Here is an 18,735-nt window from a genome sequence, read left to right as displayed (position 1 = left end):
GTGGCTAACAAAGACCAATTGTATTTTTTTATATGTGCGTAAAGAAAATCCTTTTGCATAGAATTAAAAAATTCATTGCAAATGTTTATGCACTATCGTGGTTTAAGATAAAGCATCATTCTTCTTGTCTTGGTGAAGCAAGAAATTTCTTTTATCTTATGAAGCAGTGATATGAAGTTAGGAAGGAAGACTGGAAAATTCTTGAACATGTGTTGCAAAATAACTGTTATTTTGTTCATACTGAGAGCATTCTTTTTGAAGGAGTTACAGATGAAAATGTATTAATTCGTCAGTTTTTGTGAGACAAAATAATTAATGCAAGAGCTACATCACAAAGTAGCTATGTGTCTTTGATAAATCAATCAAGCTTGATCCAGAAGCTTCGTCCTACATTAAGATGATAGACCGGTCTGTTGCTATCACAACACCACCACCACTTTTATCAACTGCATCTAATGATGATGTTGAACATTTCCAGTTCCATGTTGATGTCTTGAGTGGTATTCCATGCCAATCTCAGGCAGTTAAACGCAATATTAAAGACATCTCAGCAACAACTATGAAAGTTTTCGGAAACAAATCACAACATAGAATGATCTGGCAGTGTCAAAAATCTAGCGCAGAATTATCAAAAATCTGACTTCTTGGAGCCATAACATAATAGCAAATAACTGAAACAATTTGCTGTTATGTGTTGTCTACTACACTCTGACTATTTCTCTTTCAACAGCTGCTTTCATTTTTAAAGTTAATGTAACGAGATGGCAGGTAATGGAACATAGCATTAAACCAAGTGTATTTACATTATACAATTATACAGTAATTTTGCGCTTTTTTTTATAAAATGGCGCTTTTTATTTGAATAATGAATTCAAATCGATGAATTGAAATTAGTTCATAGCGAATTCAAATTCCTCGTGAAAAATGCTATAATTTATATAATTACAAACCTGTATGAATCATGGGTCTTCATAAGAATATTTCTTATTTTAAATTTTTTTTTTTAATAAAAGCAAAAATCTTAAGAAATGCACATAATCTGTGTACATTTATATACATAAAATGTATATAAATGGACATATATTAAAGCTTCGTGTTCCCCCAACTAACTATTCAAAAAAAATTTATTTTTAGAGATGGAAACTGGTCAAATTCCGATTGCTGCCGAAGCTGCAACAATGGCACCTGAAGTTTTTGTTGTAAAGGAGAAAAAAAAGTGGGTTTTAATTTCTGCTGAGAAAAAGGCATTTGAAATTTGAATGAAAAATTTTGCAGCTACTGATAGTACAGGAAAAAACAGGGGTAAGAGAGAAAAATGGGCAATAGATCATCTTTATTGGACTGTTGATCAATGGCGTCAGGTAATTTTTTCTGATGAGTTACCATATGTTTTACGTTTCGCAGGGAAAAGATGTGTATGGCGCAGGCACAATGAATGTTATTTAAAGGTTGTGTACTATTGGAACTGTCAAGCACAATGCCAAATTAACGGTTTGGGGTTGCTTTGCTGCTCACAGTGTAGGTAATTTATATCGAGTACAAGATATTATGGAGCAAAAGCAGTATCACAAGACCCTTCAGTATCAATTCAAGCCAAGTGCAACAAAACTATTTCCATAAGGTAATTTTATATTTCAGCAAGATAATGATCCTAAACATGCTGCAATAATTAATAAAGCATATGTCGTCAACCAGAAATAGAAAACATTCGATTGGCCATCACAGAGTACTAATCTAAAACCTATTGAGAATCTTTGGAGCATCCTCGACCAATATTTAAAGTTTTGTAGATTTAACACTCTTGATGATCTGATGGCTACTTTAAGAGAAGGGTGGGAGGCTCTCAAACCAGAACCTTAAACACGTTTAGTTGGTAGGATGCCTCGAAGATGTGTGGCAGTTATTAAAAGTAAAAAATATATGACAAAGTATTAATTCACTGTTTTAGAAACTTGTATTTATGTTTTTATTTGTAAGAAAAACATGTAAATAGACTATGTTTTTATTGTTTTGATATTATATATATATGTCTTATATTATATGTCTTTATGCTATTGTTTTGATATTGTCTTTATGTTACTATGAGTGTCTAAATTAGTCTGCTTATTGTTTATTTTCACCATTTACCAAGTGCTCTCAATAGTATTAGCAACAGAAAGCCACATAATTGGGGCAACTGGGACAGCAACTGTATTCTTAAACTTGTCTTTCGAAAAATTCTTAGCCAACATCCTTAAAAACATTTTTTCAATATTTTTTGATTAATTAGCAAAAGAAACACGAGACATTCCCACCTTTGTATATATTTGGAGTTATTTTTTAACTCAAGTTTTTGCATCCCTAGACCAAAATTAATTCACTAACAGCTCATTTTTTTGTTGGGTAACTTTTATCTGAAAAAAATTGTTAAACATAATTAAAAAGAAAAACAAATAAATAAAAAAAATCATAAAATTACTTTATTAGTTCTGATAGGAGATTCTTTAACATTTGCATTTATATTTATCTAAAAAAGATAAAAACATTTCTTTAACAAACTAAATTCTTTACATAAATTTTGGTTATAAAATTTATAAATTTGGTATAAAATCATCTTTACATAAAATTTTCGCTACAACCTAAAATTTTTGGCAACAACCAAAAATGTTCTTTTATTTGCTATATTCATCCCTTAAAAACAAAGCAGCTAAAAGTTAAGAGCATAATGCTTTTAACTTGAAGTTGTAGCATAGATGTAATTTTTTTTTACTGTATTTGTCTCATTTTATCTGTTTTAACCAGTTTTATTAAGTTAACTTGCAAACATAGTCTTTTTGTATTTAATATTTATAATTGGATTTCTTATTTGGAATTATTTTTGTATAAAATCCAGTAAATGTTGTAAATCCAACAATTAGGTAGGAGTTAAAGAAAAAAAAGCTTTATTATTCTCTACGTGATTAAAAATATCAAAATACAGATACCATGCTCAATCAAATGGAAATTAAGAGGACATCCAAGATCAAAGAGGCCACTACAGCAAAGGAGGCTTTCTTTTTTGTTATATTTTTATAACCGTTAAACTCAGAAATACAAGTTTTGATGAACTTCTTGACGAACAGGTTTAGTGGAGTATTATCATGATGGAAATCAAACTCAGAACTTTCCCATTACAAAGCAAGCACTTTATCATTACATCACTACTGCATTAATTGGGAATTAATGCAGTAAAGGCTTCACTGCCTAAGCAACCACTTAAGTAGAAGCATTGGACTTAGACACTAGATTATAAGTTGACTTAACAAAAAACTGATTTACAATTTTATGAAAAATGCTTATCAAAAATACTAGCTTTATTTTAGACTACTTTAAAAAAACATTGTGTGAGATTGGCAGATAAATCTGTCAAATGACCCATACAACTTCACAAAATACTTTCTTACAGAAAAAAAGCAACAATAAAATCTGTTAAGAAAAATTATAAATTAATTTTTAATCTATTTTATTTTATTTGTGTATATAACTGTAATAACCTTTGGGTCAAACAAAAAAAAATTAATTTACAAAACCATTTATTTAAAACCCACAATTTATTTTGTTATTGTGTTTTTTGTAACTATTATTTTGAAAACATATAAAATAAAAAGTTCTTAAGTCATAAAAAGACTGGATTCGAAATTAACATTTTGCACATGCACGCACTTATAGTTTTTTATACTGCAGTTTTCTACCACTTTACAGTATATGAACTTAATAAATTTTACATGAATACAAATCATTTATTAAAAATTGCTAAAGCATACCGGTCGACTAATAATAACTTGTATTGGATTTGCTATTGATTTCAAAATAGTAATTGCTTCTTGCAGTGTAGCTGATATCAATGGGTAACCATTAACAAAGAGGAGTTCATCGCCTACTTTAAGACGACCATCTCTTGAATAAAAAAATAAGAAATAAAAATAAGATAACAATTGTAATACTAAAAAGAATACAACTAAAAAAAAACGATTTGAACAAAATAATAAAAAAATGGAGAGGGGGATATAATATTCTAAACAAAGATTTTGAAAAATTTACCAAAGGGATTTCTAGTGTAATATAAGTTTTAGATTTACCGAGATGCTACACCTCCATCTAAAAGATGGCTAATATAAATTCCACGTAATTGTGAGCCTTTTCCACCAGTGATTTGTATGCCCAAGTCTTCATTTTTTTCTTTCAACAAATGATATTTCTGGACATGTGATTTATCCTATTTTAAAAAAATAAAAATTACTAATAAACAAAAGTTTAAAAATTTAAGCAAAAACTTCAATTAATTATCAAAAATTTTATCAATTTTCTATATTGTTAACAGATTATTTTTAAATTACTCCAGGAACATTGTTAAAAAATTTTTTTTTCAACTTTAGTGGTCTTCTAAACTGAAAAGTTCAGTGCTAAGTGTACTTAAGTCACTAAGTGAATGTTTTGAGAAAATCTACTTTGATCAGAGATATAACACTTCAAAATAAAGATTTAATATTGGCTGATCAAAGTAGATTTTCTTAAAACATTTATTTTGTGACTTAAGTACTTACAGAACTAAGCTCTTCAACCAATTTTTTTTTTTAAAAACACATAAAGTTTACATTTTATGATAAAAATTAATGACCAAGATGACCAAGCACGAGTATATGTATATATATATATATATATATATATATATATATATATATATATATATATATATATATATATATATATATATATATATATATATATATATATATGTATATATATATATATATAGGTTAACTTTAAGTCTCTACTTTTAATGCAAAAAAAATAACCTTTTAATACAAAAAGTACATTAAGTATTTTGACAGAGTAACACTAAAATTTAAAAATAATTAAAACAATTTTATACCTTAAAGCATAATGGCATAGTCTTGGAAGTGCTTATCATTTTACAATCTGAAGATTTCTCCATCTCAGTTTTGGAATTCTTAGCATTTGAAACACCATACTGATTATCTGATCTAGATATTGTGTTTTGATTTGTAATAAATGTAGAAGGAGGATTTTTAACCCATCTAAACATTGTTTCAAAAGTTAAAACAAAACAAAGAAATATTTTATAAAGTTCTTTACTATCAATATAATTATTATTATTTCATTGTACTTTTATTGAAACAAATATTTAAAAAGTTTAAATAAGAATGTTTAGAAAAACACATGTTTACACATTTATTTACAAGTCTTTATTGAAAGAAAACTTAAATAAACAAAAATATTATACATTAGCATTTCAATTATTTACCTATTTTCTGCCTTAGCTACAGAGGAATGTTCACAGCTATTCAAATGAAGCTTGTAAACAATTTTTTTATAACTGAAAAATTAGTAATATGCATAAATTAGTGTAAGTGTATATGTATATGTATATGTATATGTATATATATATATATATATATATATATATATATATATATATATATATATATATATTATTAGATATATTTGTATTTGTTATATCTAATTTATATAATAAAATGTTTTATATTTTTTTTTAAGCTAAAATATTGCTAATATTTTGCATTTATTATCCAATGTATTGATATGTTTTTTTATCTATTTATCTGTATTTATCTAGTTAATGCAAGAGGTAAACTCTTGCATTAAACTAAATCTCAATATATTATTGGTCTAGAGTTTATTCTAGCAGTTTTATTTTAGCATTCTTTTTTTTAGTTTTATTATCCGAAATTTTTATAGTTTTATTTCTAAATTTTGCTGTTGCATTACTTATTTTTCTCTTGTTTATCTTCTCCTTTATCATTACTTTTAGCTTACTTAAGATAAGTTAGGTTTTGGAAATTTTCAACTCAACATCTCAATCTATTTTCCTCAATAAATAAAAAACACAATTTTGATAGCTACTAGAATAATAACATCAATAAAAGCAAAATATCGCTGTTAATATTCTTATTAAAATACCCTCTCTTATACATTTTTTTAAACTACTTTTTTTATTTTTTAAGATTCTTAACATTTATCTTCTTGCCGTCCTTGTACAATAATGGTATATATTTGTGGGAATGCATGTGTGGGTATATGTATGCGTAGGTGTATATATATGTATATAAACATGTGTGTATTTATGTATATATGCGTATTTGTGTATATATTTACATATAAATATATATATATATATTTATATATATATATACATATATATATATATATATATATACATAAATATGCATTAAAATAATTAATTTTATATATATATATAATAATTAATTATATATATATATATATATAATAATTAATTATATATATATATATATATATATATATATATATATATATATATATATATATATATATATATATATATGTATATATATATATATATATACATATATATATATATATATATATATATATATATATATATATATATATATATATATATATATATATATATATATATATTGAATAGTAAATTTATTGCAAAATAACAGCAATACTTGCACAAAAGTATGTAAGGTATATAACTACATGTACATATATGATAATTATTTAGTATATGATAAGTGTTTATCATCAAACAGTCTTTAATATTGAGTTGATCCCCCTTTGTTCTTGATGACCTGAACAACGCATCTAGGCATACCCCGAATAAATTCGGCAGCAAGTCGTTTGAGACGTTCGTCATGTTGCCATACTCGTATCAAATGCTTTATCAGATCACCTTTGTTTTGGAGGGCATCTTTAAAACTTCACGCTTTAGTTTGTTCCATAATCCCTCTATTGGGTTGGGTCTAGTCGGGACTGTTCTCCGGGCCAGTCCAAAACAACTATAGCAAGAGCATGAAAAACCCCATCACTAATTTTGCAGTATGGCATGGAGCGCCATCCTACATAAATATTCCTCTCCCTTGTCCAAGCCATTCCCTCATTTGTGGATAAAATCAATCTTGGATGATGTTTCTGCATTGATCTTGTCTCATAGTACCTTCAACAATATGAAGCCGTCCTGTACTGAACACGGATATGCAACTCCACACCATAACTTTGTCAGTATGTTTCACTTTTGAAACTGTACAGACCGGTAAATCATGCTCAGTGCAACGTCTACGAACAAAAGGCGCTCTTTTCAGCATGGTTTTGATTGACGACTTGTATGAAAAGCAGACCTTAACAAACAAAACAAAAACTTTATTTAACCATTTTGCTGTTCAGTTTTTATTTAACCCTAACCAATAAATTTTCATACTTAATACATGTACATGGAGATAAATTAGTAAAAAGTACAGTAAGAGTAATAAAGTATATATAATATTCAAACCGTCACTAAGTAAACAAAATGTCACGTAAACAAACAAAATGGCTTGTTGCATAGATATTTATTTGAATTTTAAAACCTATACACTTGGTTTTGTCATTTTTTACATTTTTAATATATTTTAGGGGGTTATTTGGTATATACTTGCTGAAATAGACAGAAATTGTACAAATTTCTAATTCATAGTCCAGCACTGTATATATATATATATATACAAATATATATATATATATATATATATATATATATATATATATATATATATATATATATATATATATATATATACATATCTATATATATATATGAATATATATATATATATATATATAAATATATATATATATAAATATATATATATATATATATATATATATATATATATATATATATATATATATAAGAAAAAACAACTTTTTCTATGGTACTTTAATATTTCATGCCTATACGGCAGTCATCAGCCATTGAATACAAATTCAAAAACAAAAAAAACCGCTAAAAATTACAAAATAATGTGTAGTGGGATCTTAGCGCCACTAACACATACTTAATGACAATGAAAAAACAAAATATTAGCTAATCACCAGTGTCAAAAAAGATAAGAGGAATTAATTCTTGTATCTGCATTTTGAAATTAACTTATTTCGTTTATTTAACAAGTTATCACCTTTATATGTTAAAATAAGGAATTTTTCATATAAACAAAGATTGCAAATTTTTGACAAAGTGTTATAAGGATTGCAATGAATTCAAGAAAAGCTTTCTAGCGATATAAAATCTTTGCGCAAATCACATTATACTTTAACTCAAGCCGACAAAACCTCCAAAATGGACAGAATTTCCAAAGAAGAGTATAACCACCTCCTTAAGAACGCCGTTACATCTACATAAAAAAAGGCTGACCAAAATCTGAAAGATCAAATAAATATTGAAAGCAAACACCTTTTAACTAATCATGATGTTTTCAACAGAATTGAATTAAATGGCACCTCCAATTGTTTTATCACTCTAAAAGACAACGAGGATAATTTTTTAAACAACCCTACAGTTCGCCTATTAAATCCTGCAAAAAACAAAGTAGGAAGAGTTTCTAAAGTTATTCTATCAAAAATAAATAGTAATCTTATAGATTGGTTTCAAAGTATTAAAGAAAAACATTTATACAAATTTTTAATTTTCAATATAACTGATTTTTATCCTTCAATTAATGAAAATTTACTAAACAACGCTATAAACTTTGCTGAAAAATACTTAATTATAAAACAAGATGAAATAAAGTTAATACACCATGCCAGGAAATCATTATTATTTAACAATGGTGAAGCCTGAATTAAAAAAAGTGGAGGCTTATTTGATGTCACCTTGGGAGCCTTTGATGGCGCAGAAGTTTGTGAATTAGTTGGAATATTTATCTTGTTTCAATTATCACAATCTTACAATAAAGATGAATTTGGATTGTATAGAGATGATGATCTAGCAGTGTTTAAGAACCGGAGTGGCCAACAGATGGAAAAAATTAAAAAGCACTTCGTGAAAATTTTTAATAATAATGATCTTCTTATATCCATCAGCTGCAATTTTAAAATTATTAATTATCTGGACTTAACGTTAAATCTTAATGACAGTTCTTTCCAGCCTTACTGCAAGCCTGGAAATTCCATCAGTTATATAAATGCTGCCTCTAACCACCCTCCTAGTATACTAAAAAGCCTTCCTCAAACTATCGAACTAAGATTGTCAACCAATTCTTCTTACAAAAATATTTTTAAACAATCCATTCCTCCTTATCAAGATGCATTATTTAAATCAGGTTTTATTTGCAAATTCGCCTACCATTCAAATAAAAAAACAGATCCCATTCAAAAATCACAAGCAAAGCATAATCTGGTACAACCCACCTTTCAGTACCAATGTTGCAACAAAAATAGGGAGTCGTTTTTTAAACATGGTAGACCTGCACTTTCTGGTTGGTCATAAACTTTGTAATGTATTTAATCGAAATACCATTAAAATAAGCTACCCATGTATGCCAAACATCAAGTCCATCATTAATTTGCACAATCACTAGGATATTATATAGCCAAGATAAAGATGAGGGAAAAACATGCAACTGTGTCGATAAATCCATCTTTCCCATTACCAATCAGTGCTTGTCGAAGAACATCGTTTATCAAGCCACCGTGTCGTCAAATAAACCTGACTACAAAGAAAAAGTATATTTTGGCTTATGTGAAACTCCATTTAAATTTCGGTATGCTAACCATCTAAAATCTTTTAACATTAATAAATATAAAAATGATACCGAATTGTCTAAAGAAATTTGGGACATAAAAGACAAAATGTTTACACCTTTAATTAAGTGGAAAATTGTAAAATGTTGCAATCCTTAAAACACTTCGCCAAAAATTTGCAATCTTTGTTTATACGAAAAATTCCTTATCTTAACATATAAAGGTGATAACTTGTTAAATAAATGAAATGAGTTGATTTCAAAATGCAGACACAAGAATAAATTTCTCTTATCTTTTTTTGACACCGGTGATTAGCTAATAATTTGTTTTTTCATTGCCATCAAGTATGTCTTAGCAACGTTAAGATCCCACTACACAGTATTTTGTAATTTTTAGCGGTTTTTTGTTTTTGTTTTTGAATTTGTATTCAATGGTTGATGATTGCCGTAAAGGCATGAAACTTAAAGTACCATAGAAAAAGTTGTTTTTTCTTCGTTATTATATATGTATATCGCTCTATTTGAAGTATCTTTTTAATATTGAGCACTCTATTATGACTATGAGTTTTGTTTTATTATTATAATACAAAACAGCCTTATAAATATAAATTATAATATCAATATATATATATATATATATATATATATATATATATATATTATATATATATATATATATGTTGTTTTTTAAATTACTTTATATACAGAAAGAAGTTTCAAATACTTTTTTTTTATTATTTGATAGACTGCCTGTCTAAACCAAACTCTCAGTCGATTTGTAGCAGCAGGCGATAAGAAAGTTGATGTAACAGTAAAAAAATAAAAACAAAAACCTTCAGACTGTTTTTATTAAAAAAAAATATTTATTTTTTTTTTAATATAATATATATAAAATATATATATATATATATATATATATATATATATATATATATATATAAATATATATATATATATATATATATATATATATATATATATATATATATATATATACAATATATATATATATATATATATAATATATATAATATATATATTAGTGATGTACCAATAACACTTTTTTGGCCGATGCCGATACCGATGCCGATGGATAGGAAAAGGCCGATACCAATGCCGATACCGATGAATTAACTAATTATTAAAGTTTTGAAGATATAAAGCCATAGAGCTTTAAATTGGTTAAATTTTTTCATGTAATCCATACTGGTAAACAAATACTTGCACCCAAATAAATAAACTTGCCTGTAAACAAAGTCAAAATAAACAATTTTTCTAAAAATTCTAAGCGATGCATAAAGTTTAGATTATTTATTATTTAATAATTATCAAAATGCAGGATAAAAGTATTAAAATGCCATCGGTAATGCATATCGGTAAATTAATAAAAAAAGGCCGATGCCGATACCGATTCCGATTGTACAAAAAGTGGCCGATTAAGCCGATGCCGATTAATCGGTACATCACTAATATATATAATATATATATATAATATATATATATAATATATATATATATAATATATATATATATATATATATATATATATATATATATATATATATATATATATATATATATATATATATATATATATATATATATATATATATATATAATAGGGCCCTGCAAATTGATTGGATTTGCGAACCAAGTGTTGCTTTGATTCGAGATTCAATTGAAAAAAACGATTAAAGTTTTTTGAATCATTACTTATTTTTTCAGATATCGCTAAGATGCTATCAAAATGCTTTTATCTATCTCAGCCATAGTAAAGTAATTGTAATTGAAAGTAATTGTACTACTGCTTCCAAACAATTGCTGAAAAATAATTCTGGGCAAAAAAAAATTTTTATTATTCTTTTTTTCTTTTTCATAAAAGTTCCTTTATTTAGGTTGAGTGGAAAACACTTTTTTTGAGGAGTTCTTAAAGGGCCAATGTCACTCTTCAAGATGAGACAATCAATTTACCTAAATCTGAGTCAAGCTTATGTTCTTTTTGCTATACATATCTTGCACCTGGTTATCCTCATAACTGTAAACCCACTAATGCAGTGAATAATATTATTTTATTAGTATTCCTACTAAGTTCTCTTCAAGCTGAGCAGGTAAAAACAAAATTTTGTGTGATAGTACATAAATATTAACTACAAAAGTTATAATTTTGTACAAATTATATTTAGGTTGCTTTTGGAATCATAAAAAGTAAAATGGCTGCAGAAAATTTGATTGATGGATCTACTTTTTGTTTATCTACAGGAAATCCTCTTAAAGTCACAATTGGCACACCAGAAAATAAAGCAAAAAGAAGTTCTATCCAGCAGCTTTCTGTTGAAATAATTAAGCAATTACAAGTTGTGATAGAACTGTCAAATAGAAAAACAAAAGAGATGGTTGCTACTCTACACGAAGGTTTAGGAAGTAAACTTTCAATAAAGCCTAATATTTTTGGTCATCTTTTTGAATTAGAAGATTATATTTCTAATTACTACTATGTACAGAAGTGTTCATTTGTTGACAGTATAGGCCATGTAATTTTAAGAGATCTTGTATATGTTCAAAATACATTAAACTTTGTGCTAGACTTGTTAAAACTACGTGGTTTAGACCCACATAATTTTAACAATTCTAGCACAAGGACTTCAGCCTTAATAAGAACTTCATTGGATGGCAGTGGTTCATTTTTTAAAGTGATTATCAATATCTTTGATTGTCATAAGAATAATGATGATTCAGATAAGTTTTTAAATAGTGGTGTACAACAATCACGACTACCTATTGTTGAAGATATTCCTGAATCTAATTATAATTTGAGGCAAATTATAGAAAAGTTAAATTTGAAATGTGTCAGTTTTTATGTTGCTTTTGACCTAAAATGTGAAAATTGATCTAGATCCAGATAGACTTTAATTGAGCAACTAGTTCCACTGCCTGAACCTCATTTATTAATTGGCATTGTTTCACTGCTAGGAAATTTTTTGTTGGATGTCTGGCCAGGATTTGATGATACACCAAAGTCAAAAATTTCATTCAGAGAGGCTATCAAGGTAGAGGCTGGAATGGAAACAATTCAAACAAAATATTAGAAAAATTAGATTCCCTTGAAATAAAAATGTTAGAGTCATTTACATGTTTGATTCCAATTGTTCAGTGTTTAAAAGATTTTCGTAATGTAAAAAATAGTTATTTTTCTAGCAAGTTACAACCTGGCTTCAAAGTAGCAATAACAAATTTACAGAATTCATTTTTTTCAACAAGAGGTTGCATTGAATTTAAATAAAAAAATTAATACAACATGGAAAGTTCACATTCTACTGTGTCATGCCACTATGGTACAGCCATATGTGGAATACCATAACCAAAGATTAGGAAACTTTTGCTGAACAGTGTGGGAAAAGTATTCATGCAAAGTTTAAACCAACATGGATTAGATTTAAGAGACAAAAAGAGCATCCAGATCATGGTGATAGGCTACTATCAGCAGTGGTGGATTTTAGAGCAAAAAGAAATTAATTTTGATTATGTTTATGTATATATTTGTACTAATATATATATATATATATATATATATATATATATATATATATATATATATATATATATATATATATATATATATATATATATATATATATATATATATATATGAATATATATATATATATATATATATATATATATATATATACATATATATATATATATATATATATATATATATATATATATATATATATATATATACATATAAATACTATAGCATATTTATGTGAGCATTTGCTCACTTTTTTTGCTTATCTAATTTGATACAGGTTTTTATAGAAAAAAAGAAAAAAATGAATAATAAATGAAAAGATAACTGTCCCATACCAAACACTCAGGCTATTTGTCAGTCGATGTATGTACTGAAGCCCTAAGCAGCAGGCTATTTCAGTATGACATCACACTGCTCACCTAAATCACCAGTATAAGATATATATGTAGAATACATCAACTTAACTTATATATATATATATATATATATATATATATATATATATATATATATATATATATATATATATATATATATAAATATATATATATATATATATATATATATATATATATATATATATATATATATATATATATATATATATATATATATATATATATATATATATGACTGTTTGAATGTGTATATAGAAATTTTTTAAAATTACCATTGTTATTACTATCATTATTATTGTTATTATTATCATTATTCTCACTATTTTTATTGTTATTAATACCATAATTATTATTTTTATTGTAACACTATAACTTTTGAGTTATTATTAACAACATTATAATTAGGTGTTTGCATATCTTTAGTAATTATACTAATTGTAAACATCCTTGAATTGACAGACCACATTATTCAGAATATATATTTATTGATACCCTTTATATAACTATAAGAATCTTTAGGATGTAAATTAAAATTGCTTTATAGACAGATAATAGTTTTATTTTTTAAAGATTATATTTTTATTTTTATATGCAATTATCATTTGTATTTTACAAAAATAAAACTTGACGCAAAAATTTTAAGTTTAAGTGTGTAAGGTAAAAATAGATAGAAATGTTGTTATGATTAAACATTTTTAAGAAAGCAGAAATAGCTTAGATTGGTTTATTTGAATAATATATTTGCTTTAGTTTTTAACATTGTATTTTATATTAATTTGAAATTCTGAAAAATAAAGATACTTCAATATTTCAAAATGCATAAACGCTTATGTTTAAACATAAATGACAAGCAAAATTTGGCTAGATATTAGTGATAAAAATAATGCTTAAAATGTTATGCTTCATTTACTCTGACCGTCTCTGCAAAAAGACACTGATGATTTTGAAGATTTACACAAATAAAGTCGTATAAATGTTCTGAGAATCTTTAGGATGGCCTAAAACTTTGCAAAATTACTTATCTGAATATTACAGAACCACATTTTGGTCTAAATTAAACAAAAATTTCAGAATAAGATCACGAATAAAGTGGTCATAGGTAAGAACTGCGAACTTCATTCAACTAATCTACTCAGGCAGTTTAAGAAACTATAAAAAAAAATTTGCTTTCATAAAAAAAACAATTTATAATTAAAAGAATAAAATTAAAAACAAATACTTTACTTTATTTTGAAAACATAGAACGCATGAAACGACGCGAATCACAACTGCGATTTGCTGCGATATTGCTGGTTCATTTGTCGAACTTTCAAATATTCTGTCGATTTTGTTTACGACGCTTCTTGGCGCTAAGTCGATTCCTTGGAATTTACAGATGATAGCAAACTCTAGACATTAAGGAAACTCCATACATTTATATGTTTATACTTATATCTAACAAGAATACTTTGAAATAGGTTAAAATGATCGGGATAGGAAGTTAGAAAAAGAACTCATATATGGCCGGCTCTGGCCATGTATACATCATTTGTAAGGAAGGAGGCGCGAACCTATGTTTAAGCTATAATCTTAGTTTAAACATATTTATACTTATGTCAAATGAAAGTAATTTTGAAAAAAGTTGCGGTGATTGGAACTCCAAATGTTAAGGCAACGATTAAATGAAATGGACTTTTTAAGCAAATCATACTAAATTTAAACTCATTAACAAGTTTTTAACTATGTTTATACTATTTAGACCCGTACTAACTGTTGAACAATTATAAAGAATCTAAACATTTTTTTTGTCTTTCCTGTAAAATTAGCATGAGTAAATTTGTTGCTTTTCTGAAGTAAGCAGTTTAAATATAAAACTTACATATCATATATATATATATATATATATATATATATATATATATATATATATATATATATATATATATATATATACACACACATATATATATATATATATATATATATATATATATATATAATATATGTTATATGTAAGTTTTATATTTGGCCTGGGCAGCGATTCCACAAAGTTTCATTGATCACCTGATCGAATGCCTCAAAGATGCTAGGCTGTGATCAAAAACAAAGGATTCGCCACGAAATATTGATAGCGAAATTCAGCTTGGTCAACATTTTGTCGAGTTGCACTTGTTTTGTCCAGAAGGAAATCAACTTTTTTTAATACTTTTGATTAATTTATTAATTTTCGTGTGCAAATAATAAACTTTGTGATGAATAAAACTTGAAGAACTTTGTCTCTAAACAGTTACACAGTTATTTCTCTAAATTGAAAAAATGCAGCAAATTTATATAAAGAAACTAAATTAGCATTATTTGGTTGCACTCGTTTTGTCCGATACTGTATATATATATATATATATATATATATATATATATATATATATATATATATATATATATATATATATATATATATATATATATATATATATATATATATATATATATGTATATATATAATATATATATATATATATATATATATATATATATATATATATATTCAAAGCTAGATTTTTTTTGTTTAAATTATTTTAAAATAGGTATGAAAACGCTTTTACGTATTTAACACAATATTAAATATTTTTTTTATTATGATATATGGAAAATCATATATTGACATTAGAAATTAAAAAATTTCAAACTTTGTTAACTGTATAAATAAATATCAATACATTTTTAAATACTTCTAAATGTATTTTAAAATGTCAGTTTTTTTGTAAATATATGCAAAAAGATCGGAAAAAAATTGTTGCTTGAAAAATTAGCTCTCTGGTTTCACTAATTTGAGAATCGCCGTAAAAATATAAGTTATTTAAATCCAGACAAAATGAGAAATAAAAAAATTATTTCTCGTGATCTAAGTGATCTAACAGCTTATAGATCCCATTTATACATAACTTTTTGCGGATCTTGTTATGAAAAACAAATTTTCAGGTCTCAACGTTAAGTGGAAGATGTTCAAATAAGTTTCAGAATCTGAAAACATTTTTGAGCTGTAATTCGACTTACTGACGCAGTTAAATAAGAAACGGTGCAATAAAAAAAAGGTATTAAGACGTTTAAAAAGTCTCCACGGACAAGTTAATACGGCGCAATAATCAAAAAATATATAATTATTTAAATTGTAGATTTACCAATACGATAAATTTACAGTAAGCCTTAATAAAGATCAACGTACTCCAATCTATCTTCTCCGAATCGAGATAACATATATAAATATATTTTTTTCTTTTTGTGGCAGTTTTTGGTCTTTCTGATGGAAGGAGACTTTATGACTTCCACTTTCAAAGTATATTTTATCACTTTTCAAAGTGATTTTATCTATATGATTGCATATCATGAAATTTATTTTAATATTTTTGAACTTTTGCAATAGCTCGTTCATTATTTTTTATTGTGCAAGTATAAATAGTTTATACATTTATATTTTTGACACTTTTTCTGTTGAATGAGCCTCATTCAAAACACAAAAATTTTCGCCTTTTAACAACCTCATTATAAGGTTATTAGAAGGCAAAAACTTTTGTGGAGGTTTTAGGTGCTTCTTATTATTGTTCTAAAGATTTTAACTGTCCAGTAACCTTACGCTATTATTATTATTATTATTGTTGTTATTATTACTATTATTATTATTGTTATTATTATTATTATTATTATTATTATTATTATTATTTTCTGATTAAATAATGTGTTAAACAATGAAAACAAAAAATAAATTAACTAATATGTAAAATGGGTTTAGTTAGTAAATAAACAACAATAATGCAGAAATAACAATCAGTTACCAATGTCAATTTTATTTATGTCCATTTTTCAATTTATATTTTCTAATAGTTAAAATATTAGTTTGAAATATCAATATCAATCAAAAAGTTCGGCCCACAAATAAGTTACCACTATCAGTTCTCTTTAATATTACAACTTGTTATACAACTTGTAATACAAGTTATTACTTGTAACAATCAATCAATATATTTCAATAAATAATCTTACAATTGAGGTCATTTACAAATAATTAAAAAACTAATGTTAAGTAAATACCATGAAATAATATTATTAATATAAATAGTAATGATAATAATAATAATAATGATGATGATAAATTAACAATTATAAGAATAATAAGAAAATAAGAAAATAATAAACCAATATCAATTTCAAAACAACAATTGAATATTATGCACAGATAAAAAAGTTACAAGCAGTTATATGCTGACAAAATGTAACAACCTACCAGGTAACTAAAATAATTACTGCAAAAAAATTAAACAATTTATTATAATAATCTTAATATCAATAATCATAATAAAAACAATAAAAGTACTATAAATATTTCTTTAAAAAATAACAATAAATAAACATTTGTTTTTTCAATAACTCTCACAAATAAAAACATGTCACACATACACACAAACAAATACACATTTAGTCACAAAAAGTATTTAGTCTTATAATAAATGAAAATATTCAAATAAAAAAGCAAGTCGTATCATAATACCCAGCAAACACATATCGTTCCCTTAGAATTAATAAAGATTAAACTTTTTTTTTCGTTCTTATTTCTTTTTTTCCTTTTTTTTTTTTTAAAGTCAAAAAAAAAATCATCAAAGAGAACTGTATGTTCTCTTTAATCTTACAAGTAATAATATATGAGAAATATATGTAATAATAATAAATATGTTATAACAATTTAATTATTATGATAATGATAGTGATAATAGTAATAGTTATAATAGTTATAATAATCAGTGCTTTTTTTCTTGAGAATAGTAAGCCAAAACTCATCTGGATAGTCCTCAGTATGTCAAAAGAAATAATACTACAAGTTGAGCTACATATAAGTTTTATAATGTAAAAAGTTATTAAAATAGTGAAATTTTAAGACTTTTTTGGAGCAAGTTTTGTATTAAATTTTTTTTTTATGCTGGAATGCTGTTCCTAAAAAAAAAAAACTGGTTAAAAAAATAAAAAAATGAAATTAGTAATAATAGTTATAATATGTAAAAAGCAATGCATTATTGATTTTAGTAAGAGAAAGTATTTGAAATGACATTCAGCTTTGGCTCTTCAGCTGGAAATGTAACTTCTGGGTTTACTGGTTTTGGGAATACAGCAAAAACTACTGCTAGTAGCTTGTTTGGGAGTGGATTGTTTGGAACAACTACTTCATCATCAGGTAATTAAAATTCATTTAAACTTTCAAAGAGCTTTTTTAAATAAACACATGGTTTTT

The 18,735-nt window shown here is 25.4% G+C and overlaps 3 protein-coding genes across 9 annotated transcripts in view; 2 read left to right on the top strand and 1 right to left on the bottom strand.

The window, feature by feature from the left end:
- The window catches only part of LOC100198221 (uncharacterized), a 55,850-nt gene extending 41,129 nt beyond the window's left edge, over window positions 1–14,721 (bottom strand). Inside the window, exons 1-6 of the mRNA XM_065813640.1 lie at window positions 14,703–14,721; window positions 5,285–5,356; window positions 4,892–5,057; window positions 4,098–4,234; window positions 3,783–3,915; window positions 2,459–2,506 (exon numbers count right to left, since the gene is read on the bottom strand). Of these exons, the coding sequence (XP_065669712.1) occupies window positions 2,459–2,506; window positions 3,783–3,915; window positions 4,098–4,234; window positions 4,892–4,954 (381 nt within the window). The 5' untranslated portion in view covers window positions 4,955–5,057; window positions 5,285–5,356; window positions 14,703–14,721. The remainder of the gene's footprint in view (window positions 1–2,458; window positions 2,507–3,782; window positions 3,916–4,097; window positions 4,235–4,891; window positions 5,058–5,284; window positions 5,357–14,702) is intronic.
- LOC100202947 (nuclear pore complex protein Nup54) overlaps window positions 6,001–18,735 on the top strand; it is a 55,231-nt gene continuing 42,496 nt past the window's right edge. Inside the window, exons 1-2 of one of the 7 annotated variants that reach the window (XM_065813644.1) lie at window positions 6,001–6,070; window positions 18,531–18,678. In XM_065813644.1, the coding sequence (XP_065669716.1) occupies window positions 18,549–18,678 (130 nt within the window). In that variant the 5' untranslated portion in view covers window positions 6,001–6,070; window positions 18,531–18,548. Of the gene's footprint in view, window positions 6,091–16,611; window positions 16,792–18,275; window positions 18,354–18,530; window positions 18,679–18,735 lie in introns of those variants that run through there. The other 6 variants (XM_065813642.1, XM_065813645.1, XM_065813646.1 and 3 more) reach the window with 6 other exon arrangements.
- On the top strand, window positions 11,441–12,575 carry LOC136088815 (uncharacterized). The gene is made up of 2 exons (XM_065813648.1): window positions 11,441–11,653; window positions 11,729–12,575. The coding sequence occupies exon 2, from the start codon at window positions 11,756–11,758 to the stop codon at window positions 12,431–12,433; it is 678 nt and encodes a 225-aa protein (XP_065669720.1). The 5' UTR covers window positions 11,441–11,653; window positions 11,729–11,755; the 3' UTR covers window positions 12,434–12,575.

Source organism: Hydra vulgaris, chromosome 12 (assembly GCF_038396675.1).
Source record: "Hydra vulgaris chromosome 12, alternate assembly HydraT2T_AEP".
Lineage (NCBI taxonomy): Eukaryota > Metazoa > Cnidaria > Hydrozoa > Anthoathecata > Hydridae > Hydra > Hydra vulgaris.
This window is presented reverse-complemented; position numbering and strand designations above follow the sequence as displayed.